The sequence below is a fragment of the Dipteris shenzhenensis genome, chromosome 31 (assembly GCF_047967505.1).
Source record: "Dipteris shenzhenensis isolate YYH24624 ecotype China chromosome 31, Dip_SZ_1.0, whole genome shotgun sequence".
NCBI classification, from domain to species: domain Eukaryota; kingdom Viridiplantae; phylum Streptophyta; class Polypodiopsida; order Gleicheniales; family Dipteridaceae; genus Dipteris; species Dipteris shenzhenensis.
This window is the reverse complement of record NC_141626.1, coordinates 3,432,256-3,445,889: the sequence shown is the minus strand read 5'-3', so window position 1 is coordinate 3,445,889 and position 13,634 is coordinate 3,432,256. Positions and strand designations below refer to the sequence as shown.

The window sequence follows — 13,634 nt, the reverse complement described above, 5'->3', positions numbered from 1 at the left end:
ACGGCAATCTTTGCTTGGGAATTCTTTGAGAGCTGAAAGCATTCACTGGTTGAAAGTCTTTCAGCTCCCTTGGCTTTATACGAACCTTGATGTTCCTCTTTGTCTCGTTTAAAGGCATCACCTCGGTTGCTGATGTTATAAATGATGCTGGTACTGTGCTCCCCTTTTCTCTAGCAGCCACTACAAACTTGTGCATACCACAATGAAGACCAAAGTCAACCATTTGGCCTTTTATACATATCACCTTTTGAAGAGAGGGCCAACCCTTTTCCTTATACCACTCTCTCTCATCTCTCTTTTGTTATAACCACTTGAGCCCATATGGCACCAAGGCATTCTTTCAACCTCCTCTTGTCTTCAAATGGCTCTTGTCTTATCCATATACGGTATCCAAATGGCTCTTGTGTTATCCTTGCCAATTTGGATGATCCTAGGGCACCTACCTTGGTCCTATACCTTGGTCCTAAGCCATTTGAGGCTCAAAACCTGTAGGACTAGATCGATGTTGAGCCATTTGTTGCTCAAACCCCATAGGGCTAGATTGATGTTGAGCCATTTGTGGCTCAAAACTCGGGCCAGATCCATCACCATGCTCCATGGCTATGGCTGTTAACAACACAGCAATCCTTAATTCATGGTGGGAGGGACTGAGCATTACCTGGACCCCCCACCATTGGTTTGGACCGCTCTCAAGGATCAAGGTGCCTCTCAAGGTTTAGTTCCTTTTGCAGTCACGTGGTCATTACCATTGTTAGTACTACAGAGTGGGGCCAAGGAGCATCTTGCAAGCTGAGACAAAGAGAGACCATTGGGATGAGGAAGTCTTGGATGTGCTAGAGTGGCTGAGGGTCTAGATAATGGGCTGGCTAGGCAAGGTTTGGACTCTCGACCTAGACACAATCTCAACAGGTCAAGAGGGAGCATGATGGTGCTTTTGGTTATGGGAGGGACAACCTCTTTGGAATATCCAGTGGCAGTCGGGTGAGCAGTTCTAGCTTGCACAAGTAGGGAACTCTAATAGAGTAGAGGAGTTGCCCTTTTCTCCTAGTTGATCACCAGTGATGCATATAGCTTGAGGTAGTAGCCTAGAACCCTTTGAGGGAGCATCATTGGGTTGAGCAAGAGGTTCTCCGTGATTCCACACTTTTGGTTGCAAGGAATTACACCTTAGCACCTAGAGTAGCACTTGAAGTCATCCTGACTAGGGAGATAAGAACAGATTCCTCCTCTAGGAGAAGGGAGCTTAGGTCATCAAAGCCCAATTGAGGTGTTGTGACATGGCTCCTCAATGCTCAGGCAATTATGTCATATCCAAAGGGATCTTGGTAAGAATGTGCAAGGCCAACTGATTCGAAGTCAAATTAGCACCCATAGCCAATAACTAATCATGGAGGATCTTGGTCTGCATGTGAAAAGGTTGCATAGTTCTCCCTTTGGGGAACTCGAGCTTGTACAACTATCCCTACAAGGTGTCAACCCACATTGCTGAGTCCCTAACATAGGTCCTCATGTGTAGACCAAAAATCAAATGGCCTTGAGCAATTGTGCCTTCAAATCCCAATCCTCCCAATCCCTGAGCTCCTCCTAAAACTCATCCTCCTGTTCAGCATCCCACTTTGGACACTCAGGCTTGCATTCATAGCCTTGTACAAGCTACCACAATCCTTTATGGACAAACCATATTTTTATGTTAATCCTTTAGTAGGCATAATTCGAGCTATCAAGCTTGTCCTCCTTGCTCGTACACGAGGGATCATGGAGCTATTCCAAATCTTGTACTCCTAAGGTTGATTGTGGCACACACAATCCACAAGGCGAAGAAATAGGGATGCAAAGACAAGAGGAGAGTGTAACTGCCTGGACGATGTCTGCAACACATCCTAGGGTTGCTTTAGAATGCTTGTAGGTGACAGATGCAGATCAAGCAATAGTAGCAAACAAACAACCTCCAAAGCAACAAAGGGTGGCTCAATTCTGCGCCACAATGCCCTCAAAATGTGCACTGTGTTTTCCCCCTTCCTTGGTCCTACTCGACCTATACATCTAATACCATGTGAGAGTGGTGTAGTGTGGAAGCATACATCAAAGAGGGAGAGAGAATAGACACAAGATAGAGGTAGTCGCAACTGTATATACAACAAGGGAATAGACCAGAAGAGGAGTAGAGCCCTCCAGAAAAGATGATAACCAATGAAACGGGCAGAACTATATATAGCCAGCCAAGTAGGCTGACCCAAGTGCAGCACATAGGATGACCCCATGGTCAATCAACCATCTAGGCTGATTAATTGACCCACAATTTGGTATGACTTGATGAGGGTCAGGGCCATAAATGTCTCGGCTAGCCAACCCTAGAGGTTGGTCCATACAACCCCCCCAACAATGTTGGAGAAGGCCTTTGTCCACTATCTTGAATAAGGGCAAGCACACCCACAAAACATCCCTCACTCACTATGACCTCCAATATGCTCTTAATGAGGCTTCCTATGTGAGCTTCTTTTGGCTACTTTGTTAGTTCAAGTCTCCAGCTTTAGGAACTAGAGGATGCTGAACTAGCAAGGATCATAAGAAAACAACTAGGACTTTTGATTGGGGATTGTCCATCCAAACTATTTTTTCAAGCTGTCAAAAGGAGGCATGATAAGCAAGGGAGATTGGTCACTGAATTCTAGCATGTGATAGACATCTTCAGGTCCTCTGGGATGCCTTGAAGTGTCCTAAGATAAGGGGGAAGGTTTGGGCTTAGCGGACGTGGGGTTGATAAATATGCCTTGAAGATACCCAAGATGAGGGGAGGTTTGGGCTTAGTGGATGCGGGGCTCAGAAATATTGCCTTGTTGAGAAAATGGTTGCCTAAGATTGTTGGGTGCCATGGCTCCTAGACTGAAAGCGTTCAATGGTATATATGGCAAGCATTCGGTGGGCTTGTCATGGTATGAATAATTTCCCTTTCAAGATTTTTGGTTATATATATGGTTGCAGGGTTGATTGGGTTGATTGAAGCATGGAAGGCTTGCTACTAGATGCTTACATTGAAAAGAAGAAAAGGAGATGCTAGCCTCAATGAGAATATTTGTTGGAGCTTGGCTATCACTGTCGATTGGAACCCTTTAGCTGTGTTGGATTTACCTCATGCTTGGAGCCTGTAGAGGAAGTGGATCAGGGCATGGGCACATCTGTGGGATGCTAGAAAAGCAAACTAGAAGACATAGGATGATCTTCGGGTACATATCATTTTGAATGATTGTGAGGTGAGGCTTTTGGGGGTGATTTTTGATCTTGGGCCGATTGTGAGCATTTGTTCTATTAATGGCTAAGGCTTTAGCCAATAGGATCAAGTTTATTCTATGTAGGATTGTGCATGGGAGGAGTATTCAAGATGCAATTTATGAATGTACTGTTGGCCATAGATCATGTTGTTCTACTGAATGAAAGGTTTGTTCTATTGAACTTGGACCTGGAGAAGGCGAATCCTATCGTTGAACTTTCATACTTGCTACTATGGAAAGACTAGGGTTGGGCCAGGGATTTTGTAAAGTTTTGTTTTTGAATGATCATGCAAGGTTATCCTTGAATGGGTACCTTTCGCAATCATCATTTATTCTTAAACGACCTATTTGGCACCTCTCCTCTTTTTGCACTAAAATTTCTTCTTATGGAGGGTACTTGTGGCAAAGTTGTCTGTAAGCACAAGGATTGCCAAATGGAACCTGCAAGTGCCGCCTAAGTGTATTTTCTACAAGCTTTGCAAAGAGACTCACTATAATTTGCTTTGGGAATGTGTTGTTGTTAGGCCTGTGTGAAAGAATTGTGGCTTGGTTTGGTAAGATGCATTTAGTTTTCCCTTTGTAGTGGAATCTGGCTTTGCTCGGGGACAAGGGCTCTTTGAATGATGCTGCATGAAATGTTTTAGAGATCGACGATTCTATTTAATAAAGCAGTTGCTTTTGGAATCTTGCTCGGGGACAAGGGCTCTTTGAATGATGTCGTATGGGAGATAATCCTATGCAATGTTATGAATTGTTTGAGAGATCCACGATTCTATTTAATAAAGCGGTTGCTTTTGGAATCTAAGTACAAATTGCCAAGAAATAGAAGACTCCTCGTAAGGTTGCGTTGCTCATACAAGTACCCACTAAAACCATGATGTTATGCCGTTCCCTAGGAGCCAAATTAGACTGTAGATGGCACACCTCGTTAACGACAAAGAGCCAAAATTGGGCAGACTTCAAAAGCGGAGTTTTACGTTGGCTTTGTAAAGAGAAAGCAAGGCCCTTGCCCGCCACTTCACCGCCACCTTCGCCTGAAACCACGTGCACGCCGCCTCCACGCTCTGCATCCCTTGAACCTTCCTGTGAGCTCAATCTTGGCGTCCTCCTCGCCCTCTAGGGTTTCGACCTCGCTTACTTTCCATCCTTCGCTTTTGGGTTGCACCGCTCTCTGCTATATCTTACAGTAATTGCGGGTTTGGGTCGTCCGTTTTAGCTATCAGTTTATGGATTTATTCGTTTTTGATTGAGAAGATGTCCCAGTCCTTTGCAAGATTGATCCTCCGAGGTTCTGCAGTCGCAGCTGCCTTCGGAGGCTTTGCACTAGCTTGTACGAATTCTTCCGTTGCCTCCAATCTTCAGCTGTTTGCTCTCTCTGACCAACAAACTGCCGTGCAAACTTGGAAGCAGAAAATTGATGCGTTGGGAGGTGTGGTACCGTCAAGAGAGTCTCACCTGTCTGCGTTTGCTGGTAGTAGCCTTGCTTCTCCTTTCGATCTTCTTGTAATTGGCGGAGGAGCAACGGGTTGTGGCGTTGCTCTGGATGGAGCCACCAGGGGCCTCAGAGTTGGACTAGTTGAGCGAGACGACTTTTCGTCTGGAACCTCATCACGCTCGACAAAACTAGTTCACGGCGGTAAGCTACGTCTACTTCATTGTTTCTAACATTTTCTACTCGAGTCTATTGAATGAGCGGTAGGTACTAATTAATTAGCATGTGAAATTCAGCAATGCCTTACTTGAGAGAGAGCAATTTCAGAGTTGGATTTGGGTTTATACATGTTTTGAATTAGCTGGTTCCTAACAGGTGTGCGGTACTTGGAAAGAGCCGTTTTTCAATTGGATTTGGGGCAGCTCAAACTTGTATTCCATGCTCTAGAAGAGCGGTCTCACATTCTGCGGAATGCACCTCACCTTTGCGCCCCGTTACCCACCATGACCCCATGCTATGAATATTGGGAGATCCCATACTACTGGGCCGGCCTGAAACTCTACGATTTGGTAGCAGGGCGGAAGCTTTTGCATCTTTCAAGGTTTTTTTCAGCAGAAGGGTCGAAAAATCTATTCCCTACTCTATCTCAGAACGACCATGGCAGGAGTTTGAAGGGAACGGTGGTGTATTACGATGGCCAATTCAATGATAGCAGGTTCAATATTGCACTTGCTTGCACGTCTGCCTTGGCAGGAGCTGCGGTGCTCAACCATGCTGAAGCTGTGGCACTTTATAAGGACGACATAACAGGCCGTATCACAGGAGCTCGTGTTCGCGATCACATCACAGGTAATTTCGTCAAAGCAATTGGGAAGTTTGTTGTTCCGTTGCCAAGTGCTCTTTTTGGAGAAAAATCGCGCGCATTGACTTTGTTTTTCTCCAAAGAAATTAGATTTAGAACGGGCACACATGCTCTCGAAGAGTACAAAATTCTGGCTGTTGTTTTGGTTCTAGTACTTTCATCACCCAAACTAATAGCAAAATTGACCTATTGGATTACAATGCCACATTGTAATTGGATCCTCGCTCAACAACTGCCCTCCTATTTAAAAAGTCTTTCATAACCTGCATGCAGCACAAACACTTCGTTAAATTTAAGGCATCTTTAGAGTCTAGACAATAAATGAATCTAATTTGTTAATATTAGAATAGCAAGATAGAATAAATACTACATGTCATAAATTACCTCGCATGATTCCATGGCATGAGTAGGATCTCGAGCTTGTGCACGCATACATACATACATACATACATACATACACTCATATATATATATATATATATATGAGTGTGTGTGTGCGCGCACGTGTGTACATACATACATACATATATATGTATGTATGTATATATACACAAATATATCTATATACATCTCTCTCTCTGTATGATATACATACATACATATGTATGGAGAGAGAGAGAGAGAGAGAGCCCACGTGCCTGTGCCATTCCTCAGCGTTTGATAATTGGACATAGGCTTGTTAAAGCAGAATTTAAGGTTGTCAAGCTAGTCCATCAGGGGGAACACCAAAAAGTAAACTTTGATAAAGCTTGTTCACCTGAAACCTTAGTTGCAGGAAATGTTATAAAGATGTTTCCAAAATTGAGACATTTCCGAAACTTGGAAATGTTTTGGAAACACCTAATCTACAAATGCGCCATAAGAAAAGTCAACAAGGGCAGGTATTGACAAGAGATGATGGCAGGCTCTTGCATTATCATGGTGGGTGCATAGCGAAGGCCTTAGAAGTAACACAAGACTCAGATTAGACTATCTACATGGGTGACGACTAATTCATCATTGCGCTATACGAATCGCATCTTCAAGGATCATCTGCTCCATGCCCTCCAAGAATCCAATTGCTTGCCTTGCGCACACATCTAGCTTATATGGTGCATGTTTTGTTTCATTATTAGCTTCTGTATGTGAGCAGAAATGTACTTTATTCATCCTACCCCTGCCGTTTCCTATTAACTCAAGTGGCGTTTGGGAAACGTTTCAAAACTACCACATTTCCCACATGGACACGTTTCGTGCAACATAGCCTGAAACCACAGTCCTTGAAAGGTTCCGCATAAGTCATGCTTTATTACGTCCAATCACACCACTCTAAGCATTGGGAGAGAGCAGTCTTAGATTACAAAATGTTAGAAGTCTCATGGCCATGAAGCAAAACATAATGAACCTGGTGAATGCGATTTGAACATGGTAAAAAGAGAGTAAAAGGAAAAGGAATACCTCCTACCATTGCTACCTGGCTAATTCTGTAAGGTAATCGGAGTTGTGTAACCATATATACCTACAAAATTTCCTTGTGCAGAAGCTATCTGTGAAGTATACTTAAATTAAATAAGTACATGCATGTAACATGTCTGGCTAGATATACTTTTAAGCATTTTGCTCTGCATTGAGGCCTCCGTTTGCCAAGTTGGGATTTTCTTGATTTATGTGTTTCAGGACAGGATCTTCTGATGATTGCTAGTGTAGGTGTGTGAAGTTCTTCCAAAAATGCCATCGTAAACGTACACTAGGTTAGTACATTGACTGGTTGGGCATTTGAGAAGGTAGGAATATCTGTGGATTATGGAATATACAGTTAAGAGGAGCAAAGTGCTATCAATGAAGGGAAAGTAAAATCGAGAGTGCCTTAGAAGATGGACGCAAGGTTTGTGGATGGATGCTGAAGTTGCCTTCATAGCTGAATGATATGTAGATTAGTTCATAGGCATTTGAGAAAAGACGCCTATGGCCAATGAGCTATCAATTATGGCTACCTGATTACCAATTAAGTGGATTGTGGACGTATCTTTAAATGCTAATGCCTTCGTACGTTTTAGGGTAAGCTTGTGCCTTGTGTTCTTCAAGTCTAAGTCTGCTCCATGCACATGAGCTAAAAGTGATCTAAAAGCAGGAACATACAGAGCTACCTGTATATGAGTTGTATGATAAGCCTTAGCTTTGCGAAGTTATGTGTGACAGAATACATGAGTGCAGCTGAGCCACTAAAGCAACTGTGGTCACTTGAAGCAGAGGCTGCATGATTAGACGAGGATGTAAGAGGACGACAGATAGATGCAACACTTGAGGTGGAGCACGAAGCAATGCCAAAGAGTATAACCAGCACCCCCAGTAGTAGTTGCCATAGAACTTAATACCAAACAAATTGCAAAACTCTCTCCAATCTCACTAGTAATGGAGGTGCACCAGTGGGAAAAAGTAAGCTGTCATAGACGATCGAATTGTACAGCAAAGAACAGCTCCAAAAGTGTGTACCCAAGTTATACCTTTCTTCCCTAATGTGTAGTGCAAGAACACCTCATGGTGAGGAAGATTGAACGAGAGAGAGGAATTCACCAGGGCTCTGGGGAAAGATGAGCAGTAGCTTTGCAGTCATTGAGAAATCTGATTGGGGATTAGCAGGAGAAAAGGCAAGTTTGTCCTGGTAAGATGCAAATTTTTTCCTAGAAAGGAGTGATGGGAGCTGAGTTCTGAAGAGTAGGGTGCTGCGAATTGATTGGCAAGGACCTGGTCAGGTTAGGAGACTTGTAACCTAGTCTCTATGTCTTGGCCCAGATGTTGCTTGACCTCCTTTGGCTGCTACACTTCTCCTCTATGTCAAGGTGTTTTAAGGAGCAACTATTGTAGAGGCCACCCCCAATCTTGATGGTGTGAGGTAGGCCTAGCATTCTTGTCACAATGGGTGACGTAACAGTATGTACTACATTTGTATATATGAAAGGATTTAAAGGAGTGTGTCTGTGTTTCGTGAAGCATGGTTTCCTGTGTAAGTTCGGTTGCAGTTAATGCTACTCTTTAATGCATAATGCAGTGGCTTTCTGATCTGAATATCAAAGTGATGATGAACTGAGCAATGGTGACTCCTGTAAAACACCAAGAGAGGATTTCAAGAAGCCTGTGTGTGTGTTTAGTGAACGGTGGTTTCCTCTGTTAGTTTGGTTGCAGGTAATGCTACTCTCCAATGCATATTTCAGTGGCTTTGTCATCTGAATATCATAGTGAGGACTAGCTGGAAAGGAGTTGAGCAATGGTGATTCCTATAACACACCAAGAGAGCCATTGTGCCATTTTCCAGATTCACCTTAGGAAACTACTTTGAAGCTTGACACAACTATGATCCCCATGTCTTAATCTCATTTTATGCAGGGCATTGTAGAATACAATTTAATGAAATGTAAAATTGGGGTTACAAGGAGGATGCCCTTCGTATTGGTTATCAACAAAGGCGAGTCTATCAAAATGTTTTCCCGCAAAGTACAAGTGGCTAAGCTAGACCCTACAGAAATTGTGTATCTTGGAGAAAAACTAAGTAGTGTTTTGAAATTTTGCAGGAAAGGAGTTTGATGTGCATGCAAAAGTCATTATCAATGCAGCTGGTCCCTTTTGTGATGAAGTTCGAAAACTTGCAGACAAGGATGCCAAGCCCCTTATCTCTCCTAGCAGTGGTGTACATGTCGTTCTTCCTGACTATTATTCTCCTGAAGGGATGGGGCTGATTGTACCAAAGACAAAGGATGGGAGAGTAGTATTCATGCTCCCATGGCTTGGAAGAACTCTGGCTGGGACTACTGACTCGAGCACTAAGATCACAATGCTTCCTGAGCCACACGAGGAGGAGATCCAATTTATATTGGATGCTATTAGTGACTATTTGTGTGTCAAGGTAAGGAGAGCGTGGTTTGAGTTTCTCGTTGACCCCTTGTCCTACTAAAAGAAGAAACGACAATATATATATTTTAGTGTTGTTTGAGGAGATTCAATAGCCGAAGTTTGTGGAAGTAACAATATCTCTCTTTAGTATTGTTTGAGGAAATCAAGACTTGAAGTTATTGCATGAACATCCAAATTGAAATTTGATCACAAACATAAAAGTGACACTTATAACCCAATTAAGAGAACAAGAATGACAAAATATTCTAAGAATTTTTCTGCCGCTAAAGGACTTCAAGAGGTAAATTTTAGAGCAGCAATCTCACGAGTACATATGTACCTGATGTTATTCTGAGGCTTTTGTGCTGTCGTCTTGTGGAGAGTCCAAGATTTGTAAGTAAATGTCTTCATGAATTGGTCAAATGCTCTCTTTTTTTTCTGAAGTTTTGGAGTCATTTTGTGTTTGATGATCGGTTAATTAATATGGAGCTTTGAAAAGAAACTTCAGAGGTAATAGTCTCGAGTTTGAGAATGGTTTCAGAATGTTGTGATTGACTTTCCTTTTCACATAGACTAATGAAAGACGTGATTTCTTGATGTTGCGTGCCTCTAGGTGCGTCGGACAGATGTGCTTTCTGCTTGGAGTGGCATACGCCCCCTTGCATCTGATCCGTCTCTAACCAATACGGCAAATATTTCCAGGGACCATGTTGTGGGTACAGGGCCTGAAGGGTTGGTGACCATTACTGGTGGGAAGTGGACAACGTATAGGAGGTGTGAATAGCTTGAATTAAGCAAATAAATGTTGGATACTGGGCATGATTTAGAAAAAAAGTAAAGGACAGTGTGTTTGATAGTAAGTATTCTTATTTCTTCTATTAATATGCTCTTGGATTGGTCTTTCAGCATGGCAGAGGATGCAGTTGATATGGCCATTAAGATTGGTGCTCTTACCCCCATAAATGGCTGTATAACAAAAGATCTCAAGTTGATAGGAGGAGAAGATTGGGATCCTGCTGCATTCACGACACTGGCACAGCAATACATTCGGATGAAGAAGACTTATGGTGGTAAGATTGTGCCAGGAATAATGGACACATTAGCAGCGAAACATCTGTCACATTCATATGGTGATCTGGCAGCACGAGTTGCCACAATCGCACAGGCAAGTTATGTGCCAGTAATTTCGATAGATCCATTTTCTTGATTGCAGAAGCACATTGATATGAGGTTCTAACACTGATGAGGTGCAGGATGAAGGGTTGGGAAAGCGTCTTGCTCATGGGTACCCATTTCTAGAAGCAGAGGTGGCCTATTGTGCAAGAAACGAATATTGTGAAACATCAGTTGATTTTATTGCACGTCGGTCAAGGTTGGCATTTTTGGACACTAGTGCAGCTGGCAAGGCAGTCCCCCGAGTAATAGAAATACTTGCAGCTGAGCATAGATGGGACAAAAGCAGAAAGAAGGCAGAACTTGCAAAAGCCAAGGATTTCCTCAAAACGTTCAAATCATCACAAAATGCTCAGTTTGATGATGGCAAACATTAGGACAGCCCTAAGGGCCTGGCAATGTCTTCTTTGAATCCCTGCATGCATAAATGTGTCAGTGAGCCCAAGGATAGTTTCACGCCAGAAAAATTCATTCAATCATGGCAATAAAGAGGGAATAGTCCCTGGGTGATCGCCCATTCTAGTAGGTAGGTAGATGGGTGCTAAGCAGGGAAATCAATCAATTGCCATATTTTATAATGCTGGAACACATTCAATGCATCATGCCAACTATTTTATTCTCTCTCTTTAATCTCCACCGAGGGGAATAATGGAATTGTTATGGACTCTGTTTACACTTCTGAAGAATGCTCAAGTTCAGACGTGCAAGCTCTTTCTTGAGGTAATGTGCATTAGCTTTTTGTAAAATGTTGGACAAATGAGCCTGGTTGACTATGGGGAATTCCATGCCGCAATTCCATCCAACTTAGTACATGTGGCTAGCATCATGTATACATGTGCACTATGGCTGATATTATTGGGGAAAGAAGCCCCGCATGCATTCCCTGCCTGCACACCAAGGGCATTTGCAACTCAAACTTCATGTTTTGTGCCTTTAGGCCAGGCTTTAAAAACCCTTAATCTTTTATAGTCAAAGACTTCAAATCTTGCAGGAATTCACGGTTCCAGCTTCTTGCATGATGACGGTTCCAAGCCTTGGAAGAAGCAAACAAGGCTTGATACCATGAATTAATTACTTAGAGCGTGCTCTAAAGATCTTAAAACGCTTTGGTGAGTAGGCTCTTCCATTGATTAAGATCCAAAAGGCATTTATTGCGAGGTTTGTACAGACTTCATTTGAACTCCGCATACCTAGAAGTGAAGCCATGCGTTGTCTCACAAGTCTGTGCATCAAAGCCCTTCAACATCTGATAGTTCATAGTGTCCAAATCTTAGACAAACTTGTGATTGTCTTTTGCACAATTGTATCCAAACAAATGATTGATCTCCTTGCTTATAGCTCATGATTCCCACAAAAACCCACAGACAAAACTATTTTTGGCCATCAACCTAACATAGTGACACTTGACAAACATGCCATGTCACCATGACAACCTGTGTAGCAAAAGGCCACATCATTAAACCTTGACTAGGAGCAATCCTAGGTTAGATCAGTCATAATGAAATTAATCATGAATTTTCTATTTAACCTCGAGTCAATAGCTTGTTAGCAAATGAAAAACCTATCAACTATAAGGTTTCAAAAGCCTCTAAAGAACATTTATACCCAACTAAACTTGACACCTAAAGTCGATTTTGTTGAAAGCCAAACCTCTACCAATTGACATTGAAATTGAACCTAGATTTGACCCAACATTGAAGCACATGAAAGGCAAGATATTGGCTTCGCCCATACACAGTTGACCAATTTTGATCATCATGAGATTCAACACAAGTAGAAGTTCACAACACTCTTATGAAGATTCTTGAAGGTAATTCAAGCTTATTTTTCATCATATTTTTTAGTGCAATTTTCATTGATAGGCAAATTTCATAAATAGGTTACAATTAATTAAAAGCAACATTTTCAAGGATGATATGAGGCACAAAAAATAGATCTTAAAACTATCACTGGAAATATTAGTTTGAAGCAAGCATCATACTTGAGCTTTTGCAGCTAGAGGCTACACTTCCTAGAGAGAAAAAGGGCAATTTCATGCCAAAAGAAGCAACATATATGTCAAAGTTCATTGTCAACCCCGTTAATCTTTGATAGAGGTTCACAACTCTCAAACAATCGGTAGAATTTCAATTAATGATTTTCTAATTAAGAGAACAAGAAGAAATACAAGAAACAATCATGGTAGAGGTGATGCCAGAAGCAATAATCAATTCAATAATAACTTTAGCAACACCAACATCAACACCAATGCATTAAAAAAATCAAAGTATTGTGGAATCCCTTGACATTTGGAATTAGAATGCCATAAAAAGCAACAAGATCAGTCTTATGGACGTAGGTTCAAACAAGCAAACAATCATGCCCAACATGGTGATCAACAAAAGTTCAATCCTCATGGTGTTTTGTTTTCGTCAAGGGAAAATAGTGACCGTTATAAAATTGAACCACTAGAATGGTTGGCAGACTCAGGTGTGACAACACATATGACAAGCCGTGAGGAATGGTTTTCAAACTTTAAAAAGAGTCAAAATTCAAAAAAGCATTTATTCATAGCAAGTGGACATGCATTGGTGCAAGCATCAAGTTTAGTGCCAATTTAGAGTCTTTTAGACCAAAGAAGCCAATTAGAGATTTCGCATGTAAAAGAGCTGACATAGAATTTGTTCATCGGTGGATCAAATGGTGTTCCTTTGTGGATACCTAAGAGCTGGACCCCTATCCTTAAGTGCTTGGGAGGGAGGGTGAAGGGGATAGCAATTGCCAAAGTAGTATTTGAAAAATTATTCTATTGACCATAGAGTTGCCTTTACAACATTGGATTTTGGTAGAATAAATCCAAATCAAGTGTGTCAGATGGGCAAGCAACATAGGAGTCCATTCCCTCAATCTAGAACTTGGGACACAAATGTCCTTCAAATATAGTACACACTAAGAGAAAAAAGTAGCATTGTATGACTTTCATTGATGACAACTCAAGGAAAACCTAGATTGAAGAGAAATAAGAAGCCTTTGAGTACTATCAAGCTTTCAA

The 13,634-nt window shown here is 41.9% G+C and overlaps 1 protein-coding gene across 1 annotated transcript; it reads left to right on the top strand.

The window, feature by feature from the left end:
- Positions 1-4,291: 4,291 nt before the first annotated feature.
- Positions 4,292-11,458, top strand: LOC147880911 (glycerol-3-phosphate dehydrogenase SDP6, mitochondrial-like). Its single transcript, XM_087369975.1, has 6 exons — positions 4,292-4,905; positions 5,077-5,550; positions 9,112-9,443; positions 10,044-10,204; positions 10,337-10,595; positions 10,684-11,458. Exons 1-6 carry the CDS (start codon positions 4,524-4,526, stop codon positions 10,978-10,980), a joined length of 1,905 nt encoding a protein of 634 aa, XP_087226101.1. The 5' UTR covers positions 4,292-4,523; the 3' UTR covers positions 10,981-11,458.
- The last annotated feature ends 2,176 nt before the right edge of the window (positions 11,459-13,634 follow it).

Coding starts and splice junctions, on each gene's coding strand:
- LOC147880911 (XM_087369975.1), top strand. CDS start 4,524: ATGTCCCAGTCCTTTGCAAGATTGATCCTCCGAGGTTCTGCAGTCGCA. Junction 5,551..9,111: donor TGTTCGCGATCACATCACAG/GTAATTTCGTCA, acceptor GAAATTTTGCAG/GAAAGGAGTTTGATGTGCAT. Junction 10,596..10,683: donor GAGTTGCCACAATCGCACAG/GCAAGTTATGTG, acceptor GATGAGGTGCAG/GATGAAGGGTTGGGAAAGCG.